General features: G+C 44.4%; 2 protein-coding genes across 4 annotated transcripts; both read right to left on the bottom strand.

Annotated features, from left to right (window-relative positions):
- Positions 1 to 82: 82 nt before the first annotated feature.
- Positions 83 to 2,208, bottom strand: LOC121182387. The gene is made up of 5 exons (XM_041038851.1): positions 1,945 to 2,208; positions 1,728 to 1,763; positions 1,413 to 1,566; positions 1,074 to 1,220; positions 83 to 568 (listed from the first exon to the last, which is right to left on the bottom strand). The coding sequence occupies exons 1-5, from the start codon at positions 2,103 to 2,105 to the stop codon at positions 299 to 301; spliced, it is 768 nt and encodes a 255-aa protein (XP_040894785.1). The 5' UTR covers positions 2,106 to 2,208; the 3' UTR covers positions 83 to 298.
- Positions 2,209 to 7,244: 5,036 nt separating this feature from the next.
- On the bottom strand, positions 7,245 to 14,731 carry gtse1 (G-2 and S-phase expressed 1). Of its 3 annotated transcripts, none has more exons than XM_041038647.1 (12): positions 14,644 to 14,731; positions 14,317 to 14,390; positions 14,156 to 14,213; positions 12,712 to 13,423; positions 12,164 to 12,325; positions 11,895 to 12,021; positions 11,048 to 11,446; positions 10,323 to 10,377; positions 9,077 to 9,295; positions 8,758 to 8,983; positions 8,169 to 8,285; positions 7,245 to 7,594 (listed from the first exon to the last, which is right to left on the bottom strand). In XM_041038647.1, exons 2-12 carry the CDS (start codon positions 14,336 to 14,338, stop codon positions 7,505 to 7,507), a joined length of 2,187 nt encoding a protein of 728 aa, XP_040894581.1. In that variant the 5' UTR covers positions 14,339 to 14,390; positions 14,644 to 14,731; the 3' UTR covers positions 7,245 to 7,504. The 3 variants fall into 3 exon arrangements, with proteins under 3 accessions (XP_040894581.1, XP_040894579.1, XP_040894580.1); XM_041038645.1 differs by having other exon boundaries at positions 14,317 to 14,408; positions 14,644 to 14,665; XM_041038646.1 differs by having other exon boundaries at positions 7,245 to 7,591; positions 14,317 to 14,408; positions 14,644 to 14,662.
- Between the last annotated feature and the right edge of the window lie 1,518 nt (positions 14,732 to 16,249).

Consider the following 16,249-nt stretch of genomic DNA (forward strand, 5'->3'; position numbering starts at 1 on the left):
TTCTTTTTTTTTTCTTTTAAAATGATTTCTGGACTAAATCTGGTCAGAAAGAATTACTCATTGACAGAAACATTCATACATAATAATTCACTTTTTATTTTTTTAAGAAAAAATGGAAAAACAAAAACACAAAGTTACACAAACACAAAGAGTTAAGAATATTTAGGTTTATAACACACTAGAATGAGCCAAGTAAATGCGATCATTCAGAAACACACAAACATCATTCTCCTTCAACTGTGCAAAATGTTATTCTCTCCTGCATATGTTTTATACATATCAACTAATTTCTGCTCCATCACAGACGTCTCATCAGGATGGCGTAAGGGCGGACGGCTTTATCCACAATCTCCTGCTCCTCTTCCTCCGTCAGCCCTTCTTTGATGGGAACCAGCCAGTATTTACCCTTGTTGTGTTTCTCTCTGTACTTTGGGTTGACTCGAATCTGCAGAACCACTTGGTACTCTCTGCCCTTTGAGGTGGAGCTGAAGGGTTCGGTGTAAGGCGTGGCCTCAGACAGGTACGGGGTACAATAAATCCCCCTGCCGTACTTCTGGCCAGGACCAGGCTGTTGAGAGGAAATGACACAGGTCAACGTTTGACCAATTAACCTGAAACACTGGAACTTGTGACATATTTTGGCTCGTGTTCCCAGATGCTCTGTTAAACAAACTCTGCGCAGGCTGTCACCTGCCTTTTACTCTGTCCTGTCTGGGCCTGACTGACGGAGTTCAGGTCCATCCATCTCTGCAGTGGACCTCTGATGCTCCATCAGACTGACTGCTGGGTGCTCGGTCACCTCCCTGACCGAGGCCCTCTGTGCTCGGTTTCTCAGTTTGGCCTGACGACAAACTCACTGTTCCTGAGGCCTCTGTTCTACTGGGAACACTCGGCTTCAGAAGCAGGTTTATAACCTGGCCCTGATCTGTGCCTGGTCTCACTTTTATCACTGAGGTCTACAGACCCAGTCATGGCCCCGTTCCTAACGCAGGCACACACATTTTACAGATGTTCACACACAAAAAAACCATGGTCACCTTCACCATCATCATCATAACAGAAATAAAACAAACCTTAAACTGATCTGTGATGATGCCTCGAGCGCCGCTCCTCGACGTCCCGTGGTAGGCCACGGGCCACTCCCCGTCCTCGGAGTGTGTGGTGGTGCAGTGGCCTCGCTCTCCCAGCCAGGCGTTTCCATCCCGGTATTTATCCAGAACCTGAGACGAAACAAAAAGTACAAACGAATCATAGCAGGCAGAGAACCGTACAAGGCCGGCGTTAGGCTGCTCTTTGGTTTAAGGTCTCAAGTAAGTCCGAGTTTAAAAATAAAATAAAATAAAACATAAAAAAAGTTTTCTTTTTTCTTTTAAATGTGCAGTGTGAACGAATTTCAGTGCAGCTGTTTTCACCTTGAGAGCGTAACGCTTCCAGCCGCAGGGGCGTTCGTACACCTCCCCGCCTCTGTAAAACGTCTGCGTGTCCTTCACATCAGTGAAATCATAGTCATAGTCTGGATCCAAGAATTCTTCCTCATCAATGATGTGTTTACATGTCTGAGAAAAACTGTGTGGAGACAAGGTTTTGTTTTAGTTGTTTTTGTTTTATCACAGACACAACAATACAAAATATGTATATACAGGTATACATATATAAATGTGTGTGTGTGTGTGTGTGTGAGAGAGAGAGAGAGAGAGAGAGAGAGAGAGAGGGAGAATCAGTCATACCCTGCTTTCTTGAGTGAAGCTCCTAAAGCAGGTAACCTGTGTGGAGAAAAAGTTTAGTGTTTGTTTGTTTGTTTGTTTGTTTGTTTGTTTGTTTTACACATGTAGAACAACATGAAACCAAGAGAACAGACATAAAACAGATGTGACAGGAGAGATCGAGAGGTCACACAACAGATCAACACAAAGACTCAACCAGTGGAAGAAGCTGCATACAAACCCTCCTATGAGCGCAGTCATGAAGGTTGCGATGGTCAGTTTTTGGTCTGCGGACAGAGAATCAGTAGAGTCTGAGCCCTGCGACTTCTCTGACTGAATAGATGTGACCACCGCACTGAAGAGGGTGGACAGTGCGTCCAGTACGACCTGGCTTTCTGTCATTCTGAAGCTGTTCAGTCAAAAAATATATATATATATATTTATATAAAAGTTCTTTAAAAAAGTAAAAATCAAAGTGCTGATGGGGGGCTCTTCTTCTCTGATCGTGTCCTGGTTCTGGTTAAATACGGAACAAACTGCAGGGTGGGCTTTATATCTGAAGGGGAAAGGCAGCCCACCAGGATCATCTTACACAGCCAAAAATACTCTGCACCGCTCAACCTGCAGCTTCGCTCTGAAGCACTTTCACTTTCGAGGCAGGAAAAACGTCCCTCTGCCGGGAAATCACATTAAGGTCACGACTGCTGTTTGCACTGTGGACATTTTTTTCACTTCGTGTAAGTAAGAGTGAAAAAGGGAAATGACGGTGGTCCATGCGGACACATATTCCTCATGTACAGCTGAATAAAGCTGTCTCTCCTCACACCAGCAATAAACAGACCAACAAATTCTGATTTTAAACTTGATCTGACACTTTTTTTATTTCTCCAATTGAAAAATCAATCAATCAAACATTTTTTGGCTTACACATTGGGGGTTTGACACAATTCTGTAGTTGATTATTGCTTCATTTACCAGTTTTGCTAAAGCATACAAGCATGAGATAATGTCTGTAAATATTTGGCCACGGTGTCCTCTTTGGTGTGGACAGACACTGATTCCAAATTACTTTCAAACTTTATTCAATGTATTATGGCTTTATTGAAAATTGTACATTTTCAGCACAGGAAATTCCCAGAAGCAGGCAGCCCTCTGTCCTTTCTCTGTCAGACCTCTTTCAGCAGGAGGCCATAAGGACGGATGGCGCTTTCTACCATCTTCTTCTCTTCTTCGTCTGATGTTCCTTTGGGGATGGGAACCAGCCAGTACTTATCGTTGTTGTATTTCTTTCTGTACTCGGGGTTGATTCGATTCTGCAGAATCACTTTGTAGGTCTTGCCCGTTGTGCCGGAGGTGAATGTTTTGGCGTAGCTGATCGCCACAGAGATGTCCGGGGTAGAATAAATTCCCCTGCCATACGCCTGCCCTGGACCTGCCTGTTAAATACAAGTATGAGCAGGAAAACAGTGAATGTGTTTATTGAGTAAAAATGGAAAAAGAACATTTCAGACACTGGAAACTGACCTGGAGCCAGTGAGGACAGGTGTGACAAGCCACCTGAAGTTAAATCTAAAACGCCAAAGAAGTCCATTTACCTCCATTTTAAATAGAGTGAAGACAGAAATATCAGAGGTGGTTTCACTGTGTTTAAATTTAACGTGGGACTCAGTCACGCAGTTACAGAGACAGTGATAATAATGGATGTATACATATCAAACCTCGTAGTGTCCTTCGATGATGCCCTCAGCTCCTTTCTTCGACGTCCCGTGGTAGGACACAGGCCACTCCCCTGCCACTGACTGGGTGCTGCGGTACTGCGTTCCCAACCAGGTATTCTCACCATATTTGTCCAGAACCTGTTAGAAAACATCATATGACATCAGAGGTTTTGGTTGGTTTCTGACGAAGCAGTTTTGGGCAGTAACACGTTACTAAGAGACATGATACAGTTAATGTGATTACTTTTTCTTTTTTAGTAAAGGATTACAGTGGGGGTTTAAAGTGAAATTAAACAAAGACATATTCACCTTGAGGCCAAAACGGTACCAACCACATGGACGTTCATATTTCTCTCCACCTCTCCAGTAAGTCTCTGTGTCCTTCAGACTTCCAAAATCATAGTCAAACTCCGGGGCGAAGAACTCTTCCTCATCGATGATGTGATTCTTTGCCGTTGCAGAGGAGCCATCCGTAGGTGGCTCCTCCCAAATGCTCCCAATCCATTCCAATCCATCCCAATCCACCTTGCAAGGCTCACCGCCTTGCAAGATGGATTTTACACAAGTGAAGATGGATCTTGACACCTGGCTGTAATGTGAGGGGAGGATGTTAAGTGGTCTGTTCATGCAGTCATTCACATCTGAATTAAATTTTAAACACACAGTGTGCACCATTTTCAAAAATCACAGTGGCAGTAATTACCTGGCTTCATCTGCATCCAGGACAGTGGAGACGAGCTGCTTGATGAACAGCTGCTCCTGCTGTGCTGCTCCTGCTGTGCTGCTCTGCAGACTGGGAGCAGCTTGTGATTTTTGTTTTTGAACAGAAGTAACATTGGCATTGCAGAGAACACCCAAAGCCTCCAGTGCAACGTTTCTATCAACCATATTAACAGTCTTCGACTACAAAAGATAAAAACTGTTTTCTTTGAAAGGAAAGTCTGAGGTTTCTAAAGTCCCGTCTTCTGGCTGAGTGGAATAAAGAAACTCAGTGAACTGAACAGGAAACTGAACCTCATATTTATAGGCAGTCACCTCTGAATATAACAGATCAGGATTCCACAGTAATTGCTGCTGTGGGTGTGTTGATGGATGAACAAGTTTTTTTTTTCCATTCAGTGTGGCACAGTTACTGGCAACAGTATGATGAAAAATTCCAGTCTAGTCTTCTGCAGTGTCCCAAACACTGCCTAGCCTCTGGATGCAATTTGGGAGCTTAGACCACGTCTGAACGTCTAAGCGTGGCACATAACCTGCCAGCAGGTGGAAAAGGTGCAAGACACCAACACTGAAATGACATTTGCTTTGGACTTTCAAGCACATTTCACTGCTGTGGCTTAGGTTTTGTTGGGAGGAACATTTTTGTCAGATTGCCAAAGTGATACGCATATTTCTTCTCTCTGTTTCCTCATTCATAAGTACATACATTTGCATGTGCACATACACTTAAACTTTGGATCTGTGTCTGCTTTGACAGCATTTTTAGAATAAAATGAGGCCTGAAGTTAACAAACATGCTGTTGCTGCATATCATGTTGGTAGCACAGCTAAAACAGTCAATATAAGGTTCGTCCAGTCAAGTCTTCAGGTGTCCCAAAACCTAACTGGCTTCTAAACATGATTTGGGAGCAGAGATCAAGTCTGAACACTGAAGAGCATGGATACATGGCACCTGAGCTGTCAGTGTGCTTCATCAGAAGTGTTTAATGCAATTTTGGGAGCTGAGACCACATCTGAACGAGCTTTTCATGTGAAAAGCAGCAGCTGATAATTCTCTGTGGCTTCATCGGATTCACTTCACATTGTCATTTGTTGTCATTAACAGAAATGTATTGATTAGCTGCTTAAACTCATCTCCAGCTCTCCTGTCACTGCCATTATGCCATGTTGAATGATAAACTGTTCAGAGCACATTTCACTAGAATCAAACGCTCCCTGAGGAGTGTTCTTGCAAACAAAATCAAAAATCTGCCCTGAATGACGTGTTCCAGCCTGATGAATACTGCCTGTTCATGAGTGCTTCCATTTGATTTGATCACCTGTGTATAACACAACCCAAATTGCAATATATAGCTTCCTGTTCTGCGTCATCCAAATTTCTCAAGAACAAAAATAAGGGCCTCACCCTGCCTCACACGTGTTTGAACAAATTCAGCAGAGTCAGAGGAAGCTGTGGTGATAAATGTACAGCTGATGGCCTGATGGTTTACAATGATAGTGGTGCAGTGTAGAATGATGTGTACCTGACCATGCTGGTCACTGACATCAGTTCTGAAGGTGAAGTTAACTGGGAGGATGGCTGAAAGATTCAGCCGATCAGACTGAACGGAGGAGGACTAAGCTCCTCCAGACCCTGGACTCAGTACATGAACCTGGAGCTTCAGCCTGTGACGGCAGAGCCATCTTAGTTTAATGAAATTTATTTACAATCAATGAAGCGACAAAAGTCACACGTTCACATTTAGGAGTGTCAAAGATTTTAAACCTGTGATGAGAACACAACCTAGAACGAGGCCACGAACCGATGAGAGCAAAAATCCACGATAAGACCACAAACTCTGAGACTCAAAGAAGCAACGAGACCATGAACTTTTTATATTCTGGAATTAAATACTGATAAGGTTCCAGGATCCAGGACAAATCCACTCGCAGAACAAAAACTGATGCCACACAAACTTTAAGCTGGCGTGTGTGTACACAAGTGAGTGCACATGGACACACAGGACCCTCACCGTTTACAATAGTGACATTAACAACATTTATTCACACATTCTAATAAGAGCAGCGAGATGGAGACAATGAAAAGTACAATCAGGTGCAGAAAATCTTCAGCAGCCTCTGAATATTTTCCTAATTTAAAACTTAATACTCCGATCTAGCAAAGACTTCACTGGTAAAAACTTTGTTGTTAACTTAACTGGATTATTATTAGAGTTTCTGAAAACAGAAACCTGCTAAGTCTTCTGGACTCCATTTGATGAGCAGAGAGCTCAGGTTGATCAGCTGCTGAAACAAATAAAACAGTTTGCTTTTTTTGCCCCACAATGAAATAAGAATTGATCTTTTAAAACACACCTTAATTTAAAAATCCCTTAACTGCAGAAAAAAAAATTAATGGATGCTTTTCATGTTATTGTGTCAGGTAGCTGCTTTCTTTCCCGGCCCGTCAGGCTGGCTATAACCAATCAAACGCTCCCTGAGGAGTGTTCTTGTAAACAAAATCTCAAATCTGCCCTGAGTGATATGTTCCAGCCTTATGAATGCCGCCTGTTCATGAGTGCTTCTTTATGATTTGATCACCTGTGTGGGACACAACCCACATTGCGACATAGTGCAGTAAACAGAACAAACCTAAAGGTTTTCCTCAGCACACCTGTTTTTAAAGACACTTGTCAGGTCCTGATTCTTCTTCATGTCTTTAGTTTTACTTAGCAGCTCTGTTCTTAGTGACTATCATGCTAAATAGAAAAATTGCACTGAGGTAAAACTGACGATAATATAGGGTTTGTCAACACAGCTGATGATTGGCTGCTGTGGCTGAGTTTAGGCTTCAGGAGCAGAATTCGTATTTTTCTCTCTGGAGTTTGGTCTGAATTTTTTAGGTGTCAGTGTGCTTCATCAGAAATGTTTATCTGATGATCAGATGTCACTTTTCATGTGAACAACTGAACACACTATGGACGTCTTCCAGGACAGACTGTCTGAAAACGTGTGTGGTTCTAATCACATTTTCTACGTTTTAAGCCTGATTTATGTTATTTTGTTTTCATGTTTCCATGTGAATGAACTGAGGTCAGAACAGCACCCTCACCGTTTACAATAGTGACATTAACAACATTTATTCGCACATTATAATAAGAGCAGCGAGATGGAGACAATGAAAGGTACAATCAGGTGCAGAAAATCTTCAGCAACCTCTGAATATTTTCATAATTTAAAACTTAATACTCAGATCTAGTAAAGACTTCACTGATAAAAACTTTGTTGTTAACTGGATTATTATTAGAGTTTCTGAAAACAGAAACCTGCTAAGTCCAGTTCACTGCAGAGACCCTCAGATCCAGGTCTTGAGGAGGATCTGGATCAGAAGGACAGGTTGATGAGTGGGGCATTGTTCTCCCTTTTGTCTTCTGGACTCCACTTGATGAGCGGAGAGCTCAGGTCGATCAGCTGCTGAAACAAATAAAACAAATAATCAGTGTCTCACAGTTTGTTTTTTTCTTTTTCTAAAAAACAGCAAGATAAATGAGCTTTTTCAAATTTCTACCTCCTCTCTTCAACATCACACTGGGAAAATCATTTCTTTATGGAGCTGGCTGTTCACAAACTGCTGTGGCAGAGCCGCACAATGAAATAAGAATTGATCTTTTAAAACACCTCTTAATTTAAAAATCCCTTAACTGCAGAAAAAATAATGGATGCTTTTCATGTTATTGTGTCAGTTTAAAATATCTTTACTAAATCATGAACAGGTACATACACATGGTTTTAAAGGGCACAGAAACAGATGCTGACACAGCACTGATGAACCATCACCTTCTAAGTCGACATGCTGAACTTGTTAGCAGCTGCTTATTGACACGTTCAGCAGACAAAGAGAAACATTAACAGACCCAGACCCAAAGTGCACAGAAGGACATAAGCAGGGGTGTCCACATACTTTTGGACATGTAGCATAACTCCATATCATTGCCGTCACATTGTCACAACAAACTGTCTGTGTCTATGACCAGGTGTGAGGTGTTACCTGAGTTGTGGTGCAGGCCTTGCTGCTGGTGCGGATCAGATCGGGGGTGTTGGTCAGGTCGATGAGCAGCTTCTCTTGAGGCTGCAGAGCTGGAGCTGGAAGATCCAACAGGAGAACCTGAAGGGAGAACCGAGAGGTCGTCAGAGTGATGAGGATCTGTGAGGTTCTCCTGAAAGATTCAGCCGATCAGACTGAACGGAGGAGGACTAAGCTCCTCCAGACTCTGGACTCAGTATATGAACCTGGAGCTTCAGCCTGTGACGGCAGAGCCATCTTAGTTTAATGAAATTTATTTACAATCAATGAAGAGACAAAAGTCACACGTTCACATTTAGGAGTGTCAAAGATTTTAAACCTGTGATGAGAACACAACCTAGAATGAGGCCACGAACCGATGAGAGCAAAAATCCGCGATAAGACCACAAACTCTGAGACTCAAAGAAGCAACGAGACCATGAACTTTTTATATTCTGGAATTAAATACTGATAAGGTTCCAGGATCCAGGACAAATCCATTCACAGAACAAAAACTGATGCCACACAAACTTTAAGCTGGCGTGTCTGTACACAAGTGAGTGTGACCTCTGACCTCCTGTGTCTTGCTGTTGCTCTCCTCTATAGTTTCCAGTTCAATCAGGTTACTAACGGGCTCTGATTGGCCCAGACTCGGTGCTCCAGGATCTGTGCTCTCCGACTGGTCAGGCTGTGGAGGGCTGGGGGGCGGGGCAGTGGGGGGCTGCTCCTCTTCCAAACAGAAGGGCTGGATGTCGGGGGCCTCAACAGGCTCCGCCTCCTGTGTGTCAGCAGGGGCGGGGCTATGCAGAAACAACAACACAGACATACTTGATAAAGTGAGACCACTGCATGTGTTGTCACGGTAACAGAGCAGCTTTCTGATTGTATCTCACCTGTAGCTGCTTTCTTTCCTGGCAGAGCTGGGGGCGGGGGCAGCATCGGAGCTGGACAGCAGCCTGACGGGCCGGGTCTGGTTGGTGGGTGTGGGAATGGCAGACACCCTGCGCCTAACTGGGGTGGGGAGGGCCGAGGGACGACGTGCCTTTGTCAGCAGCGGCTTGCAGCCACCAGCAGAGGGCGTCAGAGGACCAGCAGAGGGCTTCTGAGGAAGACTATGGGAGAGGAAGGTGATTAATGAGGACACCACTAAACAGAAACTTAATGTAATAAATATTCCTCAGTACTTATCCTGCATTAACCAATACTTTTTGTCCATTTGGGGCAGTGGAAACATGTTGTGGACACAAATCTGACAAAATGTCACCTTTTAAGTTGATATGTTGAACTTGTTAGCAAGCAGTTGTTTATTTACAGAGAAACATGATGGTGCACTTGGAGCCGTGTTTGTGTCCACCTCATGAATCCACGTCCAGTATTCTCTCTCTTTTAGCTCTAATTTTGGTCTCTACCAACTCCTGAGGGAAACATTGGGCTCTTTGGCTGCTCAATGCTCCACCATCTGGTATCTAACTGTGTGTCTGCTCAGCAGGTAGCGTACAGTTGCTTTCTAGAGCTTTTTATCTGAAAACCAGCAGCTGATAATTCTCTGTGGCTTCATCGGATTCACTTCACATTGTCATTTGTTGTCATTAACAGAAATGTATTGATTAGCTGCTTAAACTCATCTCCAGCTCTCCTGTCACTGCCATTATGCCACGTTGAGTGATAAACTGTTCAGAGCACATTTCACTAGAATCAAACGCTCCCTGAGGAGTGTTGAGGAGTCTTGTAAACAAAATTATGTTTACTTTCAGTTAACACACTGGAGCCAATGTGAGAATATTCTGTGATGTTATTATGAAATCGGTTTCCTTTTCTCTGTCAGACTCCATCTAACAAGTGTTCCAAGTCAACAAACCCTCTCAAATCTGCCCTGAATGACGTGTTCCAGCCTGATGAATACTGCCTGTTCATGAGTGCTTCCATTTGATTTGATCACCTGTGTATAACACAACCCAAATTGCGACATAAGGTTTCCTGTTCTGCTTCATCCAAGCTTCTAAAGAACAAAAATGAGGATCTCACCCTGCCTCACACGTGTTTGAACAAATTCAGCAGAGTCAGAGGAAGCTGTGGTGATAAATGTACAGCTGATGGCCTGTTTACAATGATAGTGGTGTAGTGTAGTATGATGTTTACCTGTCCATGCTGGTCACTGACATCAGTCTCTTTGGCTTCAGTATCTTCGAGACGTCTGGACGTGAAAAACAAAGACAGACGGGTGTGTCAGATAATCAAATACAGAAACAAGGATTTCATTTAAAACTGATCAGTTCTGAAGGTGAAGTTCTTAACTCAAACCTGTGCAGGCAACAAAAGTAAAATGAAGGTGCTTTCAAAAATAAAGCCATAGCTTTTTTTTTTAATTTATCAGTTAACTTCATGCAAAGTGCAGTAACCAGAACAAACCTAAAGGCACACCTGACACTTGTCAGGTCGGTTGTTCCAAGCTACTTGCAGAACTGGTCCTGATTCTTCTTCGTGTCTTTAGTTTTACTTATCAGCTCTGTTCTTAGTGATTATCGTGCTAAATAGAAAAATTGCACTGAGGCAAATTTGACGATAATATAGGGTTTGTCAACACAGCTGATGATTGGCTGCTGTGGCTGAGTTTAGGCTTCAGGAGCAGAATTCGTATTTTTCTCTCTGGAGTTTGGTCTGAATTTTTTAGGTGTCAGTAAAACTCAGGAGTTTAAGCACCTGTTGCCATCCCGTGATTAGTTTAAAGAAACCAATATGAACTATGTTCCATCTGAACACAAACAGAACAGTATCGTGAATGAACTTCAGGATGAAAACAAACTGATCTGACTGAAGAAACAGGCGTTACACTGACAGCCCGGACACAGCTTGGCATCTCTCACCATCTCCACGGTGGGCTCCTCTGATTCCTCCGCTGGGCGTTGGTATGACCAAGGCCTCAGGTTTGGGTTTGGCCTTCACTCCACTCTGTGGGCGGACTGAGGCGGTGGGGGGGACGGAGGCCGTCCTCTCCAAAACTCTCTTGGCGGGTGTCACCTGGAGCGGCGTGGCCTCAGCTCTCTTCAAAGGTGTGGACCTGATGGCTTTGATGCGCTCTGTCTCGGACAGATTCCTGGCCTGGGCGGACAGCGAGCGGCGGCCGGCGGTGGAGGATGCTGGCTCTGCGGCGGCGTAGACAGTGGATCGACGTGGTTGGCTGTGATTGGTCGGTCTGTTGATGCTGCTGGGGGCGGGGCCAGTGGAGCCACTTAGACTCCGGTTTAGAGAAGTGTTCAGTTTACCTGAGAGGAGACACAACACCTGATCTGCTGCATGTTCTGATTGGATGATGAGAGTTGGGTTGTTAGCTGGTTTGTTTCTCTGTCCTTGTTTCCTGTCTCTCTCTAAACTGTCAACTATCAAAGACATAGGAAAAATGGCAAAAATAAATCTTTAAAAAAATGCCACAAATAGAGCCAAAATAAAAACATTAAACCTGGTGTGTACATTACATTAAACTCAGTGTTTCTGAAAAAGCTTAATTTATGTCTTTTAAGTTTAATGCATGTAAACAAAAAGTCCTTAAACCATCCTGTTATCACTGAACAAAAGACAACAAAAGACATGGGGTTTGCTTTTAGAGTGAAAACGCACACAGACCAGTAACTTAGCTGAAAGTTAGCTGTTAGCGTAGCTTCAGTGAGGGACACAAATGGCACTGTAGACGTCTGAGTTGGCTGATAAACATACCTTTAGCAGGGGACAGAGACATGCTGGAGTTGAAGCTGGACACTGAGGATGAAGACGAGGATGTGTTCCTCCTGTCCATCACCTTCCTGCTCTGAAGGGGTGGAGCTTTCACACCTGAGGGGTTCCTCTGATGGAGAAAATAAATAAAGTCATCAGTTTGGCTGCAGTGTCTGACTCTGTCCAACAGGTGGAGCTGTTTGTGCAGATTTCCACAATAAACCAATCAGAGTTAGCTTTGGCATCTGTGTCACAGAGGACAGATGTGCTACCTTGGTGGGTGGAGCCAGTGTGCGTTTTCCAAGCTGGCTGGAGTTGAGGGACGAGTCGCTGATGTCAGAGGCCACGCTCGTCGAATCGGAGAGAAGATCCTCATAAGACTCCGCCCTGCTGGAGGGACGAGAGGTTGGACTCCGCCTCCAAGCTCCCACCGCCTGCAAAAAGAGCCGACAGGTGACATGGACACATCTTCATTTATCAAGTAACACAGTGGTTCCCCAAACCGGGGGCCAGGGCTGATCTGCACCATGAAACAGTCCAGCACATTGGACCTCAGGTACTTATCTATCAGCTCATGTCTGAGCAAGCAGATGTGATATTAACTTGCACAGTTTGCAACACTTACTATTAAATAACCATTAGTTTGTGCATGTACACAACATTAATAAAGTGGGATGTATTCAACTAGTCCAACAGCCCCACAGCTGGCCTGTCCTGGAGGACACAGATGGCTCAGGAGAGCTGGTCTGGGACCAGTCCCCTTCACACTCTGTCCTACTTGTCCTACAACTGGAAAGTAGAAAACAAACTTCTTTCCTACTTTGCTTGGTGGTTGCAGTCTGGTTTTCTCCACTCTGCTCTTGCTGGCTGAACAGGAAGTTGGCGGGACAGCTGGTTTACTCGGCAGCACCACACCAACACCCAGTGCAGTTTTCCCTCGCAGTGCCGTCCTGGGCTGAGCCTTGGCCCTAGCAACAGGGCTGGAGGTGCTGAGTCTGGCACCGGGGCGGGTGGATGAAGCTTTAGAGGCAGGGCAGGCAGCTGAAGCTGCATTAGTGTTAGCGGGGCGCGTGGACGAAGCTTTGTTGGTGGCGGTTACACGGGTGGATGAAGCTGCATTGGTGCTGCTTCCTCTCAGCAGGCGACGCTGGACAGCGGGGGGCAGCTGCTTCATGGGACTGTCCTGCACGCAGAAGGTCTGGCGTTTGATGGGGCTGAGCGCACTGGCGGTCTGACCGAGCACGTCCAGTTTGGCCTCTGCATCCTGGATGAACTCCTCTGTGGGGGTTGCGGCGGAGGTCTCATCGTCCTCGCCGCACAACCGGCTCGGCTCGCCGCTCTGCAGCTGGGTGGCTAGTTGGTGGGCTTCCTGACACACAGCCTCCAGCTGGTCTCCAGTCAGCGGGCTCCAGCTCACCCGCACTCCACTGCCGCCGTCCTCGAGCCGAGACACCACATTAACGGAAACACACCTCTCCTTATGACTGACAGGACCTATGAACACCTCATCCTCATCTTCTTCACCTTTGGAGCTGCAGAGCAGAGAGAGACATCAATGACATCAAGGCTGAGAAGAGCAAACAGCTCACAGCAATGATGGATCAAAACAGAGAGATGAAACTCACACCGGCAAACTCAAGAGGAATGAAGAGAGTGACAGCTCCAAAACACAGCAACATTTTTGTAAATATTCCCATTTCTGTTTTTATTGTCTGTGACAAGGTGAGAGCATTGGATTCACTACGATTTCTGACTGTTTTATCTCAGGGTCTTGCATTAAAGCTGCCATTTCATGCAGTTCCAGTTGTTGACAAATGTTTTCCTGAAATGAAACCACCTTTTTAAATCCCATCCTGAGCTACCCTGAATCCAGGAACCTTTGGGATGTGCAGCTGACAAATCTGCAGAATTGATGTGACTCAATCATGTAAACATGGAGCAGAACCTCAGAGGAAGGAACTACTTAGTCATAGTATTGTGTTCCTAATAAAGTGCTCAGTGAAAGTATAACCTACTTCTGGATAACAGGTTAAAAAAAACCTCCTGAGGTCTGTGGAGTGCAAACATACAGAGTGGGTTCAAGATTGTTCTAGTCTGCAGTTTCCCCTATCTGCATTCTTTTGTATATAGTTTTAAAGGACTTAATCTAATCAAACGTGTTTATGGGTCAAACGCTAGGATTATTTTTATGCTGATCCTGGACCTGTACATACGTCCCGAGGACCTGAAACCGAGTTTAACAGAAACCGGCATGTGCCTCTTACCTGGCAGGTGACAGAGAAACATCGAAGTCAAACTTCTCGTCAGGCAGAAAGAACAGATCTGTTCAGACACAAACACGGTTAATGAAACGGTCAATGAATCACGCGCACACGGCGCTGACAGTGGCCAAAAGCCGATTCAGGGTCAGTGAGTGTTAACCCACCGCTGCTAGCTCGACAGGCCATCCCGCCGTTGTTTCTCTGTTCTCTGTGGGAAACAGTTTGATCCGGATCAGACCTGCAGCGACACATTCAACTACCAAATTAAACAATTAGAACAATACTTTACACAAACCAAATTTAAGATAACTCTGAGCTTTAACCTTCATGCTAACTGCAACGTTAGCCTGCTAACCCGTTAGTTCTCCACCTAAACCAAACGGTAACTGACATGAGATTTAAACTGAGAGTTTTAACACGAAGTTTGGTTCATTCTTCGGCTCACGGGTCTCACATCGGGTCACAGCTTCATTAAAGCCAAAGTTACAAACCTCAAGTTCTCCTGAAAATTCACAGATCTTCTTTTTTTTTGCTCCGCATTCAAACACGAAAACACACAACTACACAAACAATTCAAATCTGCTGCGCCACTGGTCATGTGACCCAGGCGCAGTCAGCCATTGGCTGTGAGTGTATGACGATGGCGCGCATGGAATTGTGGGTATTATAGTTCACAGTTAAAGCTGTCCTCGGGGTTTAAAACCAGAAACTGTTGTGTAACTGATTGATATCCAGAGAAGTGATAATTCAAAGTGTTGCAGGGTCAAATTATCGTTGTTTGCTGACAAATACGTGGCTTTCTGTTGTTCGACATTTGCTTCATATGGTCTTGAGCTAATTATTACCTTGGCTAAACCCAATAACCAGTATTCCTAGGGTGCCTGAGAGCCACATGCCGCTCTCATCTCAGGTAATTTTGTTATCGCCTTATATGTACAAAAGACTTCACAGAGAGGATGGTGAAGGCGGCTTGGGTGAAGCAGCAACTTTTGCGTGGAGATAAGTGAGGATTACTGGGATGATGTGGAATCCACCCAGAGCTGCTGCCGGCAACAGCAGAGAAGGGTGTGAGCTCAAAGAGCTCGTGGAAAGTTTGGCTCCATTTCTCCACTGCAGCAGATGATAGAAGGTTCATTACAACCATCACAGACTTGAAGTGCAGAAGTGAGCATGTCTGTGGCCCACAGAGGCTGCATCTGTACGGTGAAAGTGTGAAAAATAATGGCCTGATTTATTAATTCGGTCTTTTCCATGTGTTCTGGTTTCTTCATCTCTGATTGATTGTCACTAATAATTTGTTGGAGCAGTTTTACTCTTCTAACAGTTTGACTTACTGTTTCCCGTCTGGAGGTCAACATGTCTTTGAAGTGACTTTATACATCTGAAGAAACTGAATCATCAGTAGAAGCTGTGTCACAAACACCCTGCTCCCAAAGTTGTTTTTTAACTTTAATAACTTTTGGTTTTACACCTTTTGAAACAACCTAAAACATTTTTTTACAAAAGTACTAGAGTAAAATCCAGACATTAGACATTTAAACATTTCTGTCTACAAACACAGCCCCACCCTCCCCACTGAAGATGACTGACTCTACACATTGCAGTCACAGATCCTTATAGGGGACCTATTATGCCCATTTCCAGCTCTATATCCTTATTTTGGGAGTAGCTTTGCATGGCTCACAGTTTTAAAAAAATCTAATTTATCTCATACTGCCTGTTATGCAGCCCCTCAGTTAGGCCTCAGACAGAAACAGGCAATATTAGCTCTGGGATGTTTAAGGCCCCCCTCCCTAAAAGCCCACTTTCTTCTGATTGGCCACCTGCCAAGCGTCAGCACCGCCGTCTCCTCTCACCTGTTTGGAGGCTCTGAAAACAAACTGTGAAACTACTGAGTAACGGAACATAACTGATTGGAAATGGCAACTTCCAAAATCCAACTGTACAGGTGTGATCCGGAACATGAGAGCGGACAGCACGAACAGCCACAGCAACAAAGATTACAGCAGGATGTCTCTTTGGTAAATATTACACCCATTACCTGCTTAGTGTTTGACATAACAGTGGATTTAGTCTTTCATGTAACGATCCGTGTAT

Source organism: Toxotes jaculatrix, chromosome 5, assembly GCF_017976425.1.
Source record: "Toxotes jaculatrix isolate fToxJac2 chromosome 5, fToxJac2.pri, whole genome shotgun sequence".
NCBI lineage: Eukaryota > Metazoa > Chordata > Actinopteri > Toxotidae > Toxotes > Toxotes jaculatrix.